Source organism: Nothobranchius furzeri, chromosome 4 (genome assembly GCF_043380555.1).
Source record: "Nothobranchius furzeri strain GRZ-AD chromosome 4, NfurGRZ-RIMD1, whole genome shotgun sequence".
Lineage (NCBI taxonomy): Eukaryota > Metazoa > Chordata > Actinopteri > Cyprinodontiformes > Nothobranchiidae > Nothobranchius > Nothobranchius furzeri.
Genome location: NC_091744.1, coordinates 83,694,477 through 83,715,183, shown reverse-complemented (window position 1 = coordinate 83,715,183; position 20,707 = coordinate 83,694,477). Strand labels below are relative to the sequence as shown.

At 41.9% G+C, this 20,707-nt stretch overlaps 1 protein-coding gene and 1 long non-coding RNA gene across 3 annotated transcripts in view; one reads left to right on the top strand and one right to left on the bottom strand.

Annotated features, from left to right (window-relative positions):
• far1 (fatty acyl CoA reductase 1) overlaps positions 1–19,952 on the top strand; it is a 42,305-nt gene extending 22,353 nt beyond the window's left edge. The window contains exons 4-13 of one of the 2 annotated variants that reach the window (XM_015965225.3): positions 317–492; positions 1,255–1,434; positions 3,091–3,268; positions 3,613–3,657; positions 3,875–4,002; positions 4,078–4,145; positions 9,087–9,258; positions 13,431–13,560; positions 14,313–14,440; positions 18,920–19,952. In XM_015965225.3, coding sequence (XP_015820711.3) covers positions 317–492; positions 1,255–1,434; positions 3,091–3,268; positions 3,613–3,657; positions 3,875–4,002; positions 4,078–4,145; positions 9,087–9,258; positions 13,431–13,560; positions 14,313–14,440; positions 18,920–19,079 — 1,365 coding nt within the window. In that variant the 3' untranslated portion in view covers positions 19,080–19,952. Of the gene's footprint in view, positions 1–316; positions 493–1,254; positions 1,435–3,090; positions 3,269–3,612; positions 3,658–3,874; positions 4,003–4,077; positions 4,146–6,336; positions 6,509–9,086; positions 9,259–13,430; positions 13,561–14,312; positions 14,441–18,919 lie in introns of both variants that reach the window. The other variant, XM_015965224.3, reaches the window with a different exon arrangement.
• LOC107389208 (uncharacterized) overlaps positions 1–20,707 on the bottom strand; it is a 64,190-nt gene that overhangs the window by 33,983 nt on the left and 9,500 nt on the right. The window lies entirely within an intron of this gene.

Below are 20,707 nucleotides of genomic sequence, written 5' to 3'. Positions count from 1 at the left end.
TCCTAATTTTAATAATAGTTAAAAATTTGAAATTTAAAATGGACACTAAGCTTCCCTAAATAAAAATATTTATTCTATGATCAACTTTGTAAAATTCAAGCAGGAAGGAGCTGTGGAAGGTGGTAATTCAGAACCACTTCCTGGTGACCCTTCTGCAACTTTATTTGACTCTTTTTCTATTCCTACACCTGCTTTTATGTTGGTTTATTTTAGTTGTGATTTACTGTTTTAACTCAAATCCTAAAACATTCTTTGTCTGACCAAGTTGGCCTTGACGTGCTGGAGCAGGAGGATAACTCTAATATTTCTCTCTTAGCTGTTTGAGAAGTTGCAGGCTGAGCAGCCGGGCTTTGCAGAGAAGATCTTGGCGGTCAACAGTGACCTCACATTACGAGAGCTGGATCTGAGCAAGGAGGACCAGAGCATCCTGGTAGAAAACGTCAACATAGTCTTCCACTGCGCTGCCACCATCCGCTTCAACGAGCCGCTCAAGTAGGACACCTCTCTGGGTTTATTGCCTGTAAATGTAATGTGTTCTCTGTGTCAGGTGCACGCTTCGTGACATCGCGAGCTTGGTTTTGTGTAAATGGCTGATCAAGCTGGGGAGTGTTTGTGATTTTATGAGCGTTTTCTTGGCTCGGCTCTGCTGAAAGGGCCGTGTTGACAGATTGTGCCTGCTGTTTGCAGTACACAGAGAAACATAACACCTGGCACGCCTTGCTTTTCTGCTGAACTGAAGACTCTGCTGCTGATTAAGCTCCACTTTTTTTTCTAGAGAAGCTGTAAAATTGTGTTTATTTTAGGCATTTTTATAAATGTATTTCAAATAACAATAAAGCACAGAAAACGAACGATGACCTTTTCCTCGCCTTTCCCAGCACTCTGGTGTTGTAGCATAATTTATGTCCGTGATCTAGAATTACACCCAGAAGTTTGTCTTCACAAGCCCTTTGTATATTGGTCATATTGTTATCGTCACTTGTGTATTTATTTTATGATTTCCACGTGCACGAGCCTACTATTGAAGCTGTCGTTACGCTTTTGGCCTGAGGGGGCAATCGCGAGCATAAAAATTCAAAAGTCCGTAAAGTCCCTTTAATGTGCAAAAGAAAAAGCTCAAGTCCCAAAACAGACCCTTGTGGTACCCCATACTGGACACTAGAGTGTATTTTCTTAAGTGCACATTTTAAATGTTTGTTTGTATGTATCACATGTAGTTTACTTACTAACCACTTCTCTCCCTCCCCCTCTCAGAGATGCTATGCAGCTGAATGTCCTGGCCACACAGAAGATGCTGGCTCTGGCCCACAGGATGAAGCACTTGGAGATCTTTATTCACGTCTCCACAGCGTACGCCCACTGTGACAGAGAAGTCATTGAGGAAGTGGTCTACCCTCCCCCCGTAGACTACCGCAAACTCATTGACACGCTGGAGTAAGCCCGACTCACCACACTGTTGTGATTTTATCCTCGTACTCAGAAATCCGGAAACACCAGCCTCACATTTAATGCGTCTTCTGAAAGCTTTTTTACATTAAAATCATAAAGGAGGACATTCTGAAGTGCTTCCCTCTGCAGACGAAACAGCGGTTTAGTAGTACCGAGGCAGATCAGTGGAGCCTCAGAGTCGGTTAGTGTGACTGCTCTGAGGGATTGTCTGATCTTTCTGAACTTGGAACACAGAGAACCGGATAAAGCGGCATGTAGGAACAAGTCTGTTGATCAGCAGCATTATTAGAAGATGGTATGTCCTAAAACAACAAAACAGTTTTGAAGACTGATGTTTTTTATTGCCTTCACACTCAGGGTGAAAGTTTTATTTTGAAAGAGTTGCAGAGCGTTTTCATGCAAGTTTGATCCAGATTTTCACGTGGGCTCTAATTACACTTGAATTCAATCACCGGAACGTATCCAACTAGAAGTAGACCGATAAATCTTGCCGATATTTATTTAGAATTTATTTATCTGCCTCCTTAGTAAAGCTGATTTAAAGTCCGGCACGTCCCCGAGCAGTCCGGTGCACAATTTAGTTTAAAAGTATATTCTTGTTCTAAATACTATCTGCATAATAAATGCTCTATTATGTTCAACTACATTTATTTTAATACCCGTTTTGAATATTTAATAATACTTGGTTGGTTAGTTCATTTGTTTAACTTTAGTTAGTGTCAGCCCAATCAATCGAGGTGTGTTATTCAGAACATTTTAAGCTTTTATTTCTTACTTTGGAAGGAAATTCTGATTTCATAAATGGCGAATAAAATAAAAACAATAAAAAGTCAAACTGAGAACAAATTATGTCCGCTGTGCAAAGTCAGTTAAGCTTGGTATATGCTTGACGAGTCCGCGAGGTTCGCACAGCTCCGCACGGCAAAATTGCGTCATTTTAACAACCACGCCCCTCCACCGCGCCTCCGCACGGCCCAAACTTTCCACACCGCGCACCTAGGAAATTTTCTAACCACGCGGACGGTCGGACGTGGAAGAACATGGCGGACCGGCAAGAACTAGTATGGCAGAGGTTCGTAAATACAGACATTTGTACGATTCAGCTCTCAGAGATCACCGTGATCAACATGTTGTTAATAATTCTTGGAGGCAAATAGCTCGCTCTGTCGGAAAAGACGAGGACGCTGTTAAAAAATGCTGGAATGCAATGTTGTAAACAACAGTAATTTCTACTTCTACTATGGTGTAGTGTTGGATGCATGCCGTAGAGCTCCATGCTGCCCCCTACGGTTTGGGAGAATATTGGCTCACCGCAGAGACGAGCCGCATGAACCATAAACGCTGCGAGTTGTGAAGCGTGTTCCATCCGCGAGCCGCATCACCGCGCGGAAAGTAAATGCGTCAAGCATAAACCAAGCTTTAAATAAAGGTAATGCTAAAATGTCAGCTTAGCTCAGCTGTGACCAGAGAAAGATTTTCCTCTGCTGTTATAAACCAGAGTTTTGTTTATGTCTGCTGACAGAAGCTTTCACAAAAACTCTAGTCGCTCTTTTCTGCTGTCCTGGTTTCCAGTTGGAGGTCAGGTCTGCTGATTATTGGTGTTTAAAGTTGAGGATGAATCTGGTCTTTCTGTGGCTTCAGCTGGATGGACGATGACATGGTGTCAACACTGACCCCCCAGCTGATCGGGGAGCGTCCCAACACGTACACCTTCACCAAGGCTTTGGCCGAGTACCTGGTGCTGCAGGAGGCTGGAGACATCAACGTTGCCATCGTCAGGCCCTCCATAGTTGGAGCCAGCTGGAAAGAGCCCTTCCCCGTGAGTAATCCGCTGTTGGGCTCCCTTCACGGGATTATTATTCCGACTTTAAAGCAGAAAGAGCATCCGAGTTTTGTCCCAGTAGAATTCTGGGACTTTCAAGTTGAGCAGCGATCATCATGACGGCTGCAGCTGGAATGGCAGCAGAAAAGCTCCGCCTTCTCTTTTCCACCAGAGAAGAAGAAAGTTTGAAAATGTTTTAAACGGCTGAAGCAAATTCTGGAGGTTTCTCTAAAAGGACGTCTGTAGCTTTTAGTCCCGAATCGGCTAAGATGTTAAAATAGGGTCCCAAATGTTCAGTGAACTGTCTCAGATCTCCCTTTTCCCCTCCTAACTCGTTTCAGGGTTGGATTGACAACTTCAACGGGCCCAGTGGAATATTCATTGCAGTAAGTAGTGTAGTAGTACCATTCAGGACATTTTTGAGTTACTCTGAAAGTATCGGGATCTGTTAGAATGCTGGTCTGCAGGTGAATTTTCAGTTTCACTTCCTGAAGTTCGTTCCCTGCAGCAGTTTGAAAGTCTTCCAGTATCAGATTCCTCTGCATACGTGAGACATGTTGATCAGCCTTGTTGCATCGTTGTTCTCTCTGTCTCCCGCTGCAGGCTGGAAAGGGAATCCTGCGTACGATGAGAGCCTCGAACAACGCTGTGGCTGACCTGGTACCAGTCGATGTGGTCATCAACACCACTCTGGCTGCAGCCTGGTTCTCTGGATCTCAGCGAGTTAACAGGTTTGGAAACGCCTTCAGTGTCTCCTGTAGTTGCATTAGCGTGTCGGTTTACTCGGTAAAATCCTCTCCTCACAGGCCTAAAAACATCCTGGTGTACAACTGCACGACCGGCAGCATCAACCCGTTTCACTGGGGGGAAGTCGGTAGGACCCTTATCTTTTTTCCCATGGTGCACCCCGTGTTAAAGCCTCAGACAATGAAAGCCTAAAGCTCTGCTTATATTTGGCCCGTGTAGTCTCTGATTGTAATCTGATCCACTGTCTGCCACACCTAAACCAGGAGATCTTGTTCTGGATTAGAACGGAGTTTTGTCCTGGTTTTTTAGCATTTCATGTGTTTTTTCTACACTTTTGTGGTATTATTTACTTAGATTTGTTTCTAAAGGTTTTAAAATGGATGAAAATATAAACGTGAGCCCCCTTGAGAGTTTCTGGTGGACAAATGAGATGAAAGATAGTTTGATATTCGAGCTTGTCTGTAGCTTTTGTTTATTTAGAGTTTGAGCTGTTGTCATCAGACCGTACTCTCTAGTCAGGTTTTATCACACGAGTAGTTTGACACAGAGGGAATGCACCTGCAGAAACTTATTATTATTATATAAAAACTTTTATAAAAGACTGCATTAAAGAATTAAATCACTAAACTGTCCACACTGTGATTATAAAGCTAATTTTCTGGCCGACTGATAGATAGGATATGACTTTTTGAGGCTTATTACCTAAAAATCCGTAATTGGAGAGGAAAATATATTGAACTGGGTTCATTTTGGATCCCAGTGGTTCTTTTGTGAAGTTTCTACTTTGACCTGATGTGTTTTTTTTTTACCTAACTCTGCCTGCAGTTGGAGGATGTGATTAAATCGATTACATCTTTTATCTCTGAAGAAACTAAATCCACCCAAATGCTCACTGTTAATCAAGATGAATACAATTATCTTTACAATTTTTAACCCTAGTTCAAATCTGTAAGTTTTCCAAAAATCCAAAAGATTTTTCTTCATCGAGTTTTTGCTTTGTTGGCTGTTATTGGTGCATTTTAGATGAAACCGTCATTAGCTTTTAGGTGACTGGGAAACATCTTAAGGGTCATCTCGTTGGAGTTTTAATGAAACTCGATGCATTTACATGTTTTATAGAGCAGGGATGTGTAGTTTTTAAATTCTGGCGATATGATACATATCGCACGATACAGGGGAGGCGATACGATATATCACGATATAATACGATACATTCAGTCAGACGTTACAAGCAAATTTTTTTACTGAATTCATTGTAAGAATGTTCAATAAACAGTCCAAACTGATACGTAACATGTTTAACATGAGGTATCTGAACCATGATGGAGGGATTTACATTTCAATGTGGAAACAAAACCCGTTGCTCACTGCTGCCAACTAGTGGGTGGCGATTGAATTGCTCAAAACGAAAAGAAAATACACAAATGTTTGCATGTAAATTCTTTCAAGAATTAGATACACGGCTTTTGAATATCGATGTAATAATCGCAGGAAAAAATATCACGATGTATTGCCATATCGATATTTCCGATACGTGGCTTTTGAATATCGATATAATATTGCTGGAAAAAATATCACGATAAATTGCCATATCAATATTTTCTTACATCCCTATTATAGAGATTTATTTTCACTCTGAATGTTTTGGGCATCTAAAGCGAAACTACGACTCTCTACCGGAACGTTTCGTAGACACTTTAGGTGCGTTTCCACTGCAGGAACCTTTTTTCAGGGCCAACGTTTATCCTCTCCTTGTTTCCGGGGTGAAGGTTTTCCCCAGAGCACGACTCTAGAAAGGGGGTCGTACATTTGAGATTACCCAGAACCTTTGGGATGGAGCTTGTGATGCTAAAGCATTCTGATTGGTCGGCTGCTTTGTTCATTTTCCTGCCATTTTTGATTTGCAGGATAAAAAAAACCCATGACTGGTCGTAGCAGATGCCTGAGAGTGAGGTTGAGAGTTAGCCGTTAAGAATGAACGTTGTATTCCAGTCTTCTGGTCTTGGTGCTGCTGTATTGCAATCCTACTGCATTAACACCGCCACCCTCTGGACGGGGGTGGAATTGTTGACCTGCAGAAATGACTCGGGTTAAAAAGGTGTCACGCATGGTGGAAATGCCTTAGCCGATTTCTTTGTTTCTAATGCTGCCGAATTTTTTGTTCATCCGATTTTGTTGTTCTTTTAAAATCATGAACATTTCTATATTTCAAAGGAAAGATCAGTAGAAACTCAAATGAAATCTGTAGTTGTGTTTTCCTCGACGTAGAACAGAGTAATGATAATTGATGCCCTGTGTTGAACCACTTCTCTTCTTAGAGTACCATGTAATATCCACATTCAAGAGGAATCCCCTTGAACAGGCCTTCCGTCGGCCCAATGTTAATCTCACATCCAATCACCTGATCAATCAGTACTGGATTACCGTGAGCCACAAGGCTCCGGCCTTCCTCTATGATCTGTACCTCAGGCTGATTGGACGAGAGCCCAGGTAACATCATCATCATCCTCGCCTGCTCGGACGCGTCGTTCCTGTTCCTTTCTAACGGCGAAAGTCCACACACACACACACCTCTGCTGCTTTATCCTGTCACTTTTCGCGTAGTTTAACTGCCTAACATTGTAACTGTGTTGTAAATGTGTTCAAACTGCTTGTGTGACGTAGCGTTGGCGCTTAAGAATGTATAACCCATTGCTCTCTATGATGATGGGTTCTGCACTCTTTTGCCGCTGGTTTTCAGAACATTAGCGCTGATTCAATCTCAGAAATGGACAGAGATCATTTAAGTTGGCAGAATCATTTTAGACGTATTTCTGTCGGTTGGTTTTATTCCACCGCAGAACTGAATCCAGGTTCATGTGATGGTGCTGATGAGAGGCCAGCAGACTGACTCCTTACACAGGGCTTGATTTTTAACTCCAGAGCTGTGAAAAGTATTTACCTCCTTGCAGATTTCTTCCGTTTCTGCCACACAAAAGTGTTTCAGGTCAACAAAAGTCAAAATCCGACAAATATAACCCGAGTAAAATCGAGATTTCATTTGTTAGGGCAGTGGTACTCATTCCTGGTCCTGGGGAGCCGGTATGTTTTCCATGTTTCTCTACTCCAGCACACATAATTCAGTGGTTGAATCCCCTGTGCAGCAGCTCATCGAGCTCTTCAGAAGCCCGTTAATCACCTGATGAATACCGGCCCTCCAGGATCAGGAGTGAGTACCACTGTATTAGGGGGACAAAGCTATCCAACCTGCTTTTGACTGAAAACATAATTAAGCCCTAAATTTTGAGTCTCATCTCTGTGGAGAAGTTTTAGAATCGTCCAAATTCGGCCACATTGGAGGGTTTTTCATCAGGACCAGCCTGTCTAAGGTCAAAGGTCAAACATGGCCAGGATGTCATTCTAGAGAGCAGAATTCATGATTCTGTAGCAGCAAGTGGTCCAGGTCCTGAAGAAGTGATCAAGCCCCAGACCATCATGCTACCACCACCGTGTCTGACTGTTTTAGTGTTAGTTTGACTGCAGATGAAACGGGACGCACACCTTCCAGAATATTTTACCTTTGTCTTGTCAGTCCACAGAATACTTTGCCACAATTCTTCAGGATTGAGATTTATTTATTTGTTTATTTTATTTTTGGTCAAAGTGAGACAGACTTTTGTGTTCTTTTTGGTCACCAGTGGATTGTTGCTATGGAAATTTCCCAGGAGGGCATTTTTCACCTGAATGGTTGAATGATGACCTTTGCCTGGCATGGCTTCAGATGTTGTTCTAGGCTTTTTTTGTTCTTGAATTCCTTTAGAACGGAGCATGACGTGTTGCTCATTGAGGCCTTTTTGCCTACTTCGTGGTGTCAGACAGGTTCTATGAAGAGACTTACTGCAGTAACCAGCTCTGGGTGTTGCTGGTGGAACATGACTCAGCTTTACGAAAAAAATGTATTAATATGTCTTTTGGTGGTTTGAAACTTTACTGGGAAATTTATTCTATTTGCCCCATATTCCTAAATTTTAATCAGAATTGGTAAGTCCCTTAAACTTCTGCGTAGCTTGACTTCTATAAGTCGTCTGGAAGATCAAAGTGCCTATTTGTGTTAATACTGTTGTAATATTAGCTAATGAAATGTTCTTAATCATTTTCATTGATATTGGACCGTAAATAGGCCATTCCTAAATAAAGATTATCTCCTGATGTGGTTGGATAGTTTGTTCCCTTATTTGAGCCTTTTGTTTTTACTGGATATTATTGTCTTGTGCAGAAATTTAACGGTGCACTAAGAGATGTTTTTCTGAAGTACTTTTACAATACGTCTTGAGATAATCTTCACATCTGATGGCAACCAATGAAGTAAATACTTTTGCCAAAAAAGAATTACTGTAGTCGCCTCTGAAACGTACAACCCTGGTTAAACCTTATTCAATCACGATCCATCCATCAAACCCTCCCACCTTTGCACGTACCCCTGTGTGCACCATTCATGCATTCACAGCTTAAGAGCAGCTAAACAGGAAGTGAAGCCAGTGCCAAGCTAGCTAGTGTAACAGATAGAATGTTGGGAAACATTCAGGTGACGGACCTGTTGTCTGTGAATGCAGCCTGTCCTCTGTCGGTCAGCAGAGCTGTGGGTCAGTTTGTTGTCGTAGGTCTGGGGAACGATTTAGCTATGATTTTGAAATTAAAAATAAACCAAGAAAACAAAAAACTGCCTTGTTTTTAACGCTAAAACACCACACTATATTAGCTAGCATAATAAATGGTTGTCAGGTTACCTAGGTGTGTTAAGGTAGGCATTATGCCAACAACGGGTCAAATGCCTAAAACTAAAACCTCGGCTTAGCGAGAGACACCTGGAGAAAGGAGTTTGAACATTTTAGACGCTGATTTTTCTAAATGTTAGCTCAAATGCTAAGAAACATCTCTTATTCCACCTTTAAGTGACAAAAAAGCTAAATTTGAAGAAAATGTTAAGGAGGCAAAAGCTTGTTGATGGCGTTGTGAAAGAGGATATGTACAGTTTTTTCTTCTGATCCTCTGTCCTCCTTGTCCCATCATGTGTATTTCTCTCCTACAGAGTACTGTATAAACATGACCTTCAAGACCAATCCCTTAGAGCAGGCCTTCAGAAGGCCCAATGTCAATCTGCGCTCCAACTCTTTTACTAATCAGTACTGGACCACCGTCAGCCACACGCTGCCGGCGCTGCTCTATGACGGCTATCTCAGGTTGACGGGCCACAAGCCCCGGTAAGGTTACATTAGCTCTTCCCCTGCTGCCAGTCAGCTCCCAACTTTCCTGCATATTTCCTCAACTGTCCTCCCTGTTTTTTATTTTTCCTTACTGGGGTTGTGAAAACATGGATGAGTCCTGTGCAAAGGAGACTCTTTGCCGTGCATTCTTCTAATCATACGGCACCAGCTGAATTTTGGGTCATATCATGTTTTTAATTCTAATAATTTTCCTATGGAAGCATGTTTTTTGGATGGGGAGGGGGCTCCACTTTTTGAGAACATGACAGCCTTCATCTCCCACCTCTCTCACCCAATCATCGGAATCGCAGGAGTTCTTGGCCAATCCGAAAAGCTATTCAGCCTGAGCAATCTTCGTCCCGCTCAAAGCAACTGCATGCACATCAGTTGCTTTGAGTGTTTTTACATGTTAAGGCAGTAGTGTTTCAGACAGTAAGTGAGGTAAATGATGCGTCTTAATTGGGATTAAACATCCAAATTTCACATTTTGGCTGTCTGGAACCAGTTGGGCTTATGGTTGTGGCTTACTCGGAACATAGGCGTGTGATCTGAATCTAATTTGGTTTGCAGGTAATGATTTTCTTTCCCATTCTGAGCTGATCAACCATGCATGCTCAATGCTTCAAATCGGTCGCCTTTGCTTACAGAATCTGAGTCATCTCAGTCGGGCTCCATTGGTGTGAGCGTTCACGCGTCTAACTCTAGACGGAGCTTTTTAAATTCCCGTTAACAGCCTGAAAGCCAGAGACTCAGATTCTTCAGCTTTCTGCTTCTACTGATTATCTGCTCTCTTCATTCTCTCACTAACGACATAATCATGGCTTTGATTGTGATGAACGAACTAACAGAAGCTAAATATTTACTGGATTTACTTCTCTGGCCAGGAGGACAATGATTGGATCAAATCTGTTTGGAGTAAATTGGTGTAAAACGTGGATTTCCTCCTGCTGTTTGCAGATTAAATCCAGGAAGTTTAGCTTGTTTCTGTCCACGAGGAAGAAAAACCACAGTGCTGTGAACGTTTGGAAGCTTCTTTTTTTAAAGGATTCTTTTAAAGTCAGTTTAAATAAAGGCAGATTAAGCAGAATTAATAAAACTATGAATCCTCGCCAGGCTGTGGATGTTCGACTAGTCGGAGATGCAAAATTATGAGAAAATGTACAATTTTCACACTAGATTGATGCATTTGACGCCTTTGCTACATGAAATGCATTTGAGAAAAAAAGTGTCATTATTTGTTACCCTGGTTTTATTGATTTGGTGGTCAGGACCTCCTAACTCAGAATCGTCCTATCAGAACAAGAACGCTTCCAGACGGGTTCCTCGTCGCCGGGATGACCCAGTGACTATTTTGAGAGTAAAGTTGTTTTGATACTTTATTAATTCCCTCACAATTGTTTATTTTTTTTTTAATATTTGTCCCTGACAGTTCCAGCCCAGTGAGATTCTGGAATTAAACTCAGTTTTTTTTTTCAATATTAATCATCAGTGGTTGAAAACTAGATAACTTATGTTATTTACACTGGTTTAAAAATGTTAAAGCTCTGAAATTTTACCCTAACTCAAGGAGGGCTAAACTATCTAAGGTGTGGTTCACTTAAAAACATTTTTAAATGGTAAAAGGTCTGTATTCGTATTTCTAAGAGCCTTCTTAGGGTTCTACAACACCCCCCCCCCCCCCCCCCCCCCCCCAAAAGCGCTTCACAACACAGTCATCCACCCATTCTCACACTGGTGGGGATGAGCTATGATGTAGCCACAGCTTCCCTGAGGCGCACTGACAGAAGCGAGACAGCCGAGCACAGGCGCCACTGGTTGCGCCGACCACCAGCAGCAGGCAATGCGGGGTTAAATGTCTTGCCCAAGGACACAACAGCAGAGTTCTCTGGTGGGAGCCGGGATCAAACCTATAACCTTCTAATTACTGGACAACCCGCTCTACCTCCTGAGCTACTGCTGCCTTTTTAACCCTCCCACTGTCTTCATGGGTGTGACCCCGCGAGGAAAGTTGACCATTGAGCAGGGTTGATGGTTTATCCCTTGGGTCCACTTGGCATGGGTGAGATGTGAGCACCACCTCACCCCTGCCACGTGGACCTCGAGAGATAAACCATCAACCCTGCTCAATGGTCAACTTTCCTCACGGGGTCACACCCATGAGGACAGTGGGAGGGTTAATAATTTTAATAATCTGAGTGTTTCATTCAAGCTAAACATGAAAATAGTCTCCTACAGCTATGTCCCGCATTAGCTTCTGATAGAAAACAGACGGTGAAACTCTACGATTAGAAAATCCTGACAGATCTACGTCACACTGTCACTAACATTCATGGACTCACTCATCTTGACTCACAACGGGGAAGGCTGTTGTTGGTTTAGCGTCCAGGAAACAGCAGAGAACGTCTCAGCTAGTAGAAGCTAACTGTTAGCATTAGCAACTCCACCACACAGCAGAATTCCTCCAGGCTTGTGTTATTAGGGGAGATAAAACATCAACGCTGCAGAGCAAACAGTCAGTGATAGTCGTGTTGTTAGCCTATCAGTGGAGAGATGTCCAACTATCAGGAGGTGGAACTCCAGATCCTGTCGTCTGAAGCTCAGCTCTGATCTGGCTCACTTCTAGATCCTCAAACAGGAGCACCTGGGCTTTCTGTACCCAGAGTACGACTTGCAAGGCATTCATTCCTACTAGGGACCCCAGCACACGTGTTAACTAAAGTTGTCATTTTCATTTTCTTACTGTGTTGGCGCCGGACGAGCCCCCGCACCGTGAGAACAAACATCTCGGCTCTAAAGCTGATCTTCATCTGTGTACGTCACATGACATGGGATCAGAAATCAGAACATCCATGTGTTAGGAGATCATTTTGGGCCGCTGCTGCCAAAAAAAAAAAGTGAGGCGCGAACCGGAAAAGCTTCTGCCGATCACAATTCAACAACGGATTATGAAAGAACGGATAACGCTCGAAACGCGCGGATTCTTCCTGATGTAAGAGGTGAGTCTCCACTTTGTTTTGGCGTCGGCGTCATCCTAGCGCGCAACATTCTGTCACTCTTAAAAAAAAACTGTAAAAACATTGAAAAATGCTGGCAGTGAATGAGTTAACGAAGTGAACCATACCTTTAAACCCTACACAATCCTAACAAGATCATTTTTATAATGTTTCCAAATCAGAAAACCCTGGATTATCCTTTACAGATTAGATTTCTGTGCTGAAATCAGTTTTTTCCTTTAGGAGTTTAAATGTTGGGCCAAACGAAGAGCAGCATCATTAATTCACCTTTTTACTGCGGATTTATCCGAGTCTCAAGCTTCACTTCAGAAGAAAAGAACATCTTTGTTTCCTCAGAACAGAACCCCTCCGTGATGCCACATTTTATCGTCACGAGAAACTACCGAACCTCAAGAGGCTCTGCTAGTTTATTTATAAAAACTTGTCTTTTTCTAAGAAAAGCATTTTTTATTTGCCTCATTTGTTTCTGCGCTACCACCTTTTTAATTTTTTTACAATTATATTATTTAATTGAGAGACTTGAAGGAATGAGAAAACCGTCCATGATTCAATCACTATTGCAATTTCAAAGTGAGGAGACGGTCACAGAGACGCTTCCCAAAGCAAACGACACAGTTTACCGTTTAAATTAGTTTTGGTGTGAAAAAACATTTTTTTATCCAACTTTGGTCATTTAAGTTTATGTAATAGTCAGAGCGGATTTAACCCGACGATGCCCCTGATCTGTAAAACTAGTTAAGCCCAGTAACCCAAAACTTAAAAGCTTCTTCTGCCTTCAATCATCTACAGATCTGAGACCATTAAAGGGTTTATTCAAATGTATGTTCTGGTGGGGGATTATGATTAAATTTCATGGATAAATTAATAGAAAAAATAAAAGCCCATGCTGAAAGGCTGACAAACTTGTAGCATTGTCTACTAATCCTGCTTAATCTGGCGTAATCTGGAGTTCAAAAGTTTCACTTGGAGTTTCAGATTACACACGGAGTGAATTGGAGTCTGCTGTCTGGTGTTTCGTGGTTAAACATTTATCTTTTCTGTCCTCTCGTTTATTATCCCACGTTTCTCTAGCCTCTCGTTTTCCATAGTCCAGCATTCATTTTTCACTTCCCCCTAGCTCCTGGTTTTCCTTCACTCACATGTCATTTACCGCAGGATGATGAAGACCATCAATCGCCTCCACAAAGCCATGATGGTCCTGGAGTATTTCACCAGCCACTCGTGGGTGTGGAACACCAACAACATGGCCGTCCTGCAGGCCAACATGAGCCCTGAGGACAAGAAGGTACCCCGTGTGTGTGTGTGTGTGTGTGTGTGTGTGTGTGTGTGTGTGTGTGTGTGTGTGTGTGTGTGTGTGTGTGTGTGTGTGTGTGTGTGTGTGTGTGTGTGTGTGTGTGTGTGTGTGTGTGTGTGTGTGTGTGTGTGTGTGTGTGTGTGTGTGTGTGTGTGTGTGTGTGTGTGTGTGTGTGTGTGTGTGTGTGTGTGTGTGTGTGTGTGTGTGTGTGTGTGTGTGTGTGTGTGTGTGTGTGTGTGTGTGTGTGTGTGTGTGTGTGTGTGTGTGTGTGTGTGTGTGTGTGTGTGTGTGTGTGTGTGTGTGTGTGTGTGTGTGTGTGTGTGTGTGTGTGTGTGTGTGTGTGTGTGTGTGTGTGTGTGTGTGTGTGTGTGTGTGTGTGTGTGTGTGTGTGTGTGTGTGTGTGTGTGTGTGTGTGTGTGTGTGTGTGTGTGTGTGTGTGTGTGTGTCAGTCATTCACTGCTGACGTGAGCTTGTGGTGAATAGACTTTGTTCATGAAGAAGACAGATTCTCCATTGAAATGCGTTTATTTTTTTTTATCATCCCAGATAATAAAAACCTTGTTTTATTCTATCGTTGATGTAGATTATTCTTCGGGTTTATTTCAGAATATCTAACTAATAAAATAATGGAGAAATATTCTCAGAGTTGGTTGAAACCAAAATTGTAAAAAGTGGAGATTATTGATTTACCAACAGCTGAATGGAGTGAATGGTGTTCTGTTTTTATGCTTTTATTCCCGTAGGTTTTTAACTTTGATGTTCGACAGCTGCACTGGGCGGAGTACATGGAAAATTACTGTATGGGCACCAAAAAATATGTCCTTAATGAGGAGCTTTCAGGGCTGCCGGCTGCACGCAAACACCTCAACAAGTAAGTTGATGAATGTCCATTTTTGTCCTGGAGAAACAAGGTTGTGTATTTTCTAAATGTAGCTTTTTTGACAAGCTTCCAGGATTTCCCACCCTAACTTTGAGCCAGTAGTCCCCTTTCCAAAAAGGTTTCCAACCCCAGCTTTCCACTGGATGCTAAACGGCAATCGTCTGCGAAGCGTAACACGCAGCTAACGGCCGCCATTGTAGTCAATGAGTTTGCTTCCGTCGGGCATCCCAGAAGCGTTGTGTTCTGCTAAATTTATGCTTTGGGTCTGTATTTGATGCCCTAGACTTCCAGAACACGCCAAGCTCGGCATGTCTGATCGGACCAGACTGGAAATAGAACACGGATGCATAGATGCAGAATAAAAAAATGAAGATCTATTGGAGAATGTCATCGCCTTTAAAACCTCCACGTTTGAGGTTAACCACAGACCTTTGGGATACACATAGTTGTCTTTCTCCTTGCTTGTTGTCAAGTTAACTGGAGAAATACCCATGATCGTGCAATTCATGGTGAAAGCACGTCTATTACGCTACGAATTCAGTAGGAAGCCCAAGAAGCTTCTTCATGTAGTGACTCAAAATGTCCATAACGGTGCTCAGCGCTGGCCGTCCTGAAGCAGATCTGCAGGGGTATTCAGTTCCTGGAGGTCCTGTATCGAGCACGGTTTGGTTGTCTCTCTTGATTCACCTGTGCAGCAGCTAGCAATGGGTACCAAATTCGGTACTTTTTAAGGCACCGACCGAATTCCATAGTACCGACTGAGCACAGATTCACGTCATTTGAAACGGTGCCTCATTTCGGTACCCGTCCTCCATAACGAGAACTTGCCTAGACAGCAGCGCATGCGCAAGAGCGTTACGTCGTCGGTCGCTGCGAGCGAGTTGTAAACAGAGCAGCATGGTAGAAAGAACGCACGCTAAAGCTTGGGTCCACTTCACTAAATGCGACGTGTGATTGGGTGAAGATGAAACCAGCGACAACGATCTAAGTGTGAGGCATCATCGTTTTAATCTGCTCCAGCAGCTAAATAAACTGTTTAAGATAACGTTAGCTTGATATGTTAGCTTCCATTGCCACCATTGTTATCAGCTAATGGTGCGTTCGCTTTCTCCTCGGAAATTCTAACTTCCCAGTAGGAAAAATCAAATGAAAAAGGACGGCAAAAGGAATGAAGACACACAGTAAATTTAGTTCACAGTAAAGATGTTTGCTTCAGTTTAATTATCAGCTTATAAAACTACAAGGATGATGTTAAAATTGGTACCGGTATCTATTCCTAGGTAACGGGAATTTGTACCGAATCGATTCAAATGTCAAAGGTACCCATCCCTAGTGGCAGCTCATCAGGCTCTGCAGAAGCCTGTTGATCACCTGCTGGTTGAAATCAGGTGTATTGAAACTAAAACGTGCAGAATATATATCGGACCTCCAGGCCTGGAATTGAATACCCCTGTGCTAGACCCTCCCACCACAGCGTACCATGAACAAATTGCAGCCCCCATGCAATCAAACCGTTAATAGTGTCTGAATTGGTTTGTGATTTTGTCTTTATTCATTTGCAAACGAGTTTCCACTAGTCGTGTTACACTTCTCACGCTTTCTCAGGGTATCTGCGGGTCCTTGAAAAGTCTTACATTTGGAAAAGCAAATTTAAAACTTTTTAAGGCCTTAAAAATGACTAATAATCTTTAAATACAGTTTCCAAAGGTCTTAAACCAAAGACCCAATAAACAAGATTCTTTTATTTCTATAAAAATTTTGTGAATTTCTAGTTAGTGTTCAGCATTTTTTGTGTACGATGTTGGCGTAAGCGGAACCGTACACATTCAGTTGGTTGTGAAAGGGGGCTATTTTTAGATGAGCACATTAGCTGGTCAAGCTAGTGGGAGCTTGCGCCATGGGGAAGTGCAAGTTTAATGGTAACTGGATGGCTAATCCCACGTTAGCGACGTGGTTAGTACCGGTACCAGGCAATAGCTGGAAATTATAGCTTAAATTTAATTTTAAAAAATTGCTTGAATTTGGTCAAAGTGGCCTTAAAAAGGTTTTAAAAAATTCTTAAATTTGGCTCCCTTAAACCTGCAGATACCCTGTTTCTGACTTGCAGAAATTAAATCAACCCAAGTTCCTGCAACAACTCGGACCGTTTTGAGAGAACATTTGTCTTTGATCATGCTTCACAAATCTGTTTCTACTAGGGCTGAACGATTTTGGAAAATAATCTAATTGCGATTTTTTTTTTCAATATTGTAATTGGGATTTAATTCACAATTATTTTCTCAAGGGGCTTTTCTCATTTTTCAACTAACGAAAGCAAAAAAAGATCTACCGGGTATGTAACTTGTACTGAATATCAACAAGTTCATTTGTCTGCACATACATGAACACTCACAACTAAAGACAACATCTTGTATTTGAAGGTGCAATGCTTTGCAGCCAGGAGCACATCCTATGAAGGAGAATAGGTATTAGCATCAACTGTGAAAAATTTTATTTGCAGGAAAGAAGTGTGTCCCATTTATTGAAGTCTTTTGTGTTTAGAGTTTTTGACGTCTTGTCCATGCAGAGCTTCCGTAGTTCAGCTACGTTCACAGCTGCTAGCCAAAACTCAGCAGTGTTGGGAACGTTACTTTGAAAAAGTAATTAGTTATAGTTACTGATTACTTTATCAAAAAAGTTACTCAAGTTACTGAGTTACGAGATTATACAAGTAACTAATTACCAAGAAATATAACTACTTAGTTACTTTTTTCATTAAAGAATGCTAGAAAAAAGGGTTCCCCTCTTAACTGAACTTAATTTACTATAAATTACTACAATAGTGAAATATAAATGACTAGACTGGAACATAATAAAATGTGTGTCCAAATGTTTTTATAAACCTGAATAATTTAAATAAATAAGCACTTAACAGGAGGAACTACTAACAGGAGCATTACACTAATCTAGACTATTAAAAGGTCACTGTGTGATATTTAACAAGACCCTAATCAGCTAAAATTTAAAATTGCAAATAGAAATGCCTGTAAAGGTTCCCGAGCCTTTAAATGGTCTCTCAGTCTAGTTAAATTACAGAAATAAATGTATATTTGTACAGAATTTTAATTTTTCCAGCTTCACATAATTGTGTGTTTTTAGTAGCATTTCTGTTGCTGCTAATCTAGTAACGGTTAAATAAATAAATAAAATCCTTTAAAATGACACTAGAAGAGGCACAAGCCTGATGGAGGACTTACATTTACTAACGTGGGTCAGATCCAAACACAGAAGAGCTGAAGCTGGGTGGTAAACACACACAGGTAGTTCTAATAACACCTAAGCTCCATGACGTCTGAGACTGATGCATCAGTGTTACAGCGGGACTAAAGACATGATCAGGAACAGGTTACAGCTGGATGATCTAGGAAGGCAGAAAATAAGGACGTCTGAGCGGTGAACAGGTGAGCGGACCTTCGGGACGTCATGCTAAGAAGGGCACGGCTGCAGATCCTCACCTGCCGTCGTAGACTATTCATCACGTCTTCCTCGTTCTTCACAGGCCGTGATGCTCTTGGATGAAAACATCTACCTCTTTAGCTCCTGATCAGCTGATGACAGCTTCAACACACCCGCTGCTTAACGCACGCATTTCCTTATCAGTAACAGAAACGACGTTTTGATAAAAGAAGACTGTAATTAATTAGTTTGCTCGTTACTGAAAAAATTAATGCGGTTATTTTAAACGGCGTTATTCACATCACTGCTCTGTTGGGTCTACAGCAGGCAGCGACTGAGACAGTGAGGGTCTCCGCCCACCCGGCCAATCATCATCGTGTTTGTAAGAGCGTTACCGACACTTCTCTCTCCCTGGCTGCAGCTGAAGTGTGGCGGTCAGAAAGCCTCCCACTGTTGCTCAGCGTTCGACAAGCACATAGTAACGCACAACCTTCCGTCCCCAGTAATGGTAACGGCGTTTCAACAGTGGGAAGAGTAATTAATTAAATTATTCCGTTACCTAATAAAGAACACAGTTAGTAACGCCGTTATATTTAAACGGTGTTACTCCCAACACTGAAACTCAGTGGAGTTGAAGTACAGTTTTCTAGCTTTACTAAAACATTTGTCTGTACTTATTTGATTAATGGCAGTTTTTTCTTTTTATTAGACTCCAAATGTAATAATTTGGCACGTTCCTAATTCGTAATTTGTAAGAATCTGTTCGGCGATATTAGCATTAGCATCCCTATGGGTTTTTCAATGTATATTAGCATTGTGCTAACCACTCGCAGCCAGTCAAATCGCAGCCTTTTCGATTAGAAAATCTTTTTGTCACATTGCAATTTTATTGCATATGCAATTAATCGTTCAGCCCTAGTTTCTACCCAGTTAGGTAAACTGGTTACAGGAAGATTATGGCGGAGTTTGTTAAAAGCATGATTGCTGAGGATGTAGTTTTGAATGAACTGGAGTCCCGTGTTTGTGTTCCTCCAGGCTGAGGAACATCCGCTACACCTTCAACACCATCCTGATGGTGCTCATATGGCGCGTCTTCATCGCCCGGTCCCAGATGGCCCGAAACATCTGGTACTTCGTGGTGAGCCTCTGTTTCAAATTCCTCTCCTACTTCAGAGCTTCCTCCACCATGAGATAATGAGCTGGGGTCATGGTGGCGGGTGGAGAGATGAAGTGAGGAAAACATCAACTGCAGAGGTGTCTGCACCGAGAGCTCTGCTATCTCCTGAAGATTAAGGAATGAAACTCCGTGAATACAGAAAATAAAGAGCTAGAGGACAAGCCGGGAGTCTGCAGCAGTCTAAGATCGCTTTAACCTGAACTCTGCCGCTTCACTGAACAGGATTTATCCCAAAACGTTCCTCGGACCTACAGCACTTGGACTAGCTTTCCATTTCACTTTGCACTGGATGTTCTGCTCCAACGGGCCTCCTCTGGTTTCTGAAACCATTCAGGCTTCTAGCTCTTTCTTTTTTTTTTTTTTTTACATTCATTAAAACCTTTTTTTCCCTTCTCCTTGAATCCATGTTCACTGGCAGCAGCGTTCCAGGGATGTTTGCAGACCTGTTATGGGACAGCACGACATTCAGGTCACCCCTACCCACACCGGCTAAACTAAAGCCGTCTTAACCAGCGTTTAAACGGGTTTAGAGGGTTCCGTTAGTGCCGAGTCATGCCTCACCCGGAGATCTCACTGGCCTGAACCACTCCTGTTTCCTCGTAGAAACCGGCTTTACCGAGTGCCTACACACCAACTCTTCTTGCAACAGCTTTTTTTCTAGTTCGGGTTACATTTTGAGACGATATTTGTTCCTGTCGATGTTTCTCCTTTTGCCAAAATCACTCACCTGAGAGGAGAATGTTTTCTTTTTGGATTATTCTCTTTTGTTTCCTGTTTGATTTGAAATTGAATAGTTTTGTTTGTGCAAATTTGTTCTGTTACACGATTGTTTGTTTTCATTTCTTCTTGATTAGGTGAAAAACAACAACTTGAAGTTACTGGAACCTGCTTCATGTATCTCCTGTTACATTATTTATGAGTTTGGTGCAAAGACGGCGGTTCTGCCTGATGATCATTTTTGTCTTAATGCCTCCAAACTGTTCGGTGTACCAGCATCAACCTACATAAAAACCCTGGATTGTGCCTCAACTCTTGTCAATATTTTAATGTGAAAAGAGCAGCAACCGGTTTTCTAATTATTTTGTGTACAGCTTTATTTAGCTAGACTGTAAACAATAATAAACATGTATTTTCTGCTAACGTTGTTGTGTGGCTAGTTTACGAAGCTGGCGTTATGAAGAGATCCATAAAATTCATAGTTCTGTGTCTACTTTAACCATTTAGAGTCTGAAATCTAACATGTATCACACATAACTAAAAAATTTGTATAGAATGGTGAATTTAATAAAATTGACCCTCACAACCTGTCGATACTCCACCAGGGGGCAGCAGATATGCATTGGACTGTATATGGCTAACTCTAATGAAGATACTAATCCTGATGCTCCCTGTTGATTAAGTTTAGCAAAACTAAAAGTCTTCAACTACAGCTGAATAACTTTGCATTTCAACTAGATCAAAGATGGCTACCACAACTAATCAACCTTAAAGGTGTGGGACACGCCTTTAATCAATACATCTACAGTGGTCTCCAGTAGGAATGGATGCCTTGTAAGTTGTACTCTGGGGAAGAAAAACACCAGTGCACCATTTTCAGGAACTAGAAGTGAGCGACATCACAGCTGAGCACCATTTTCATCACACCT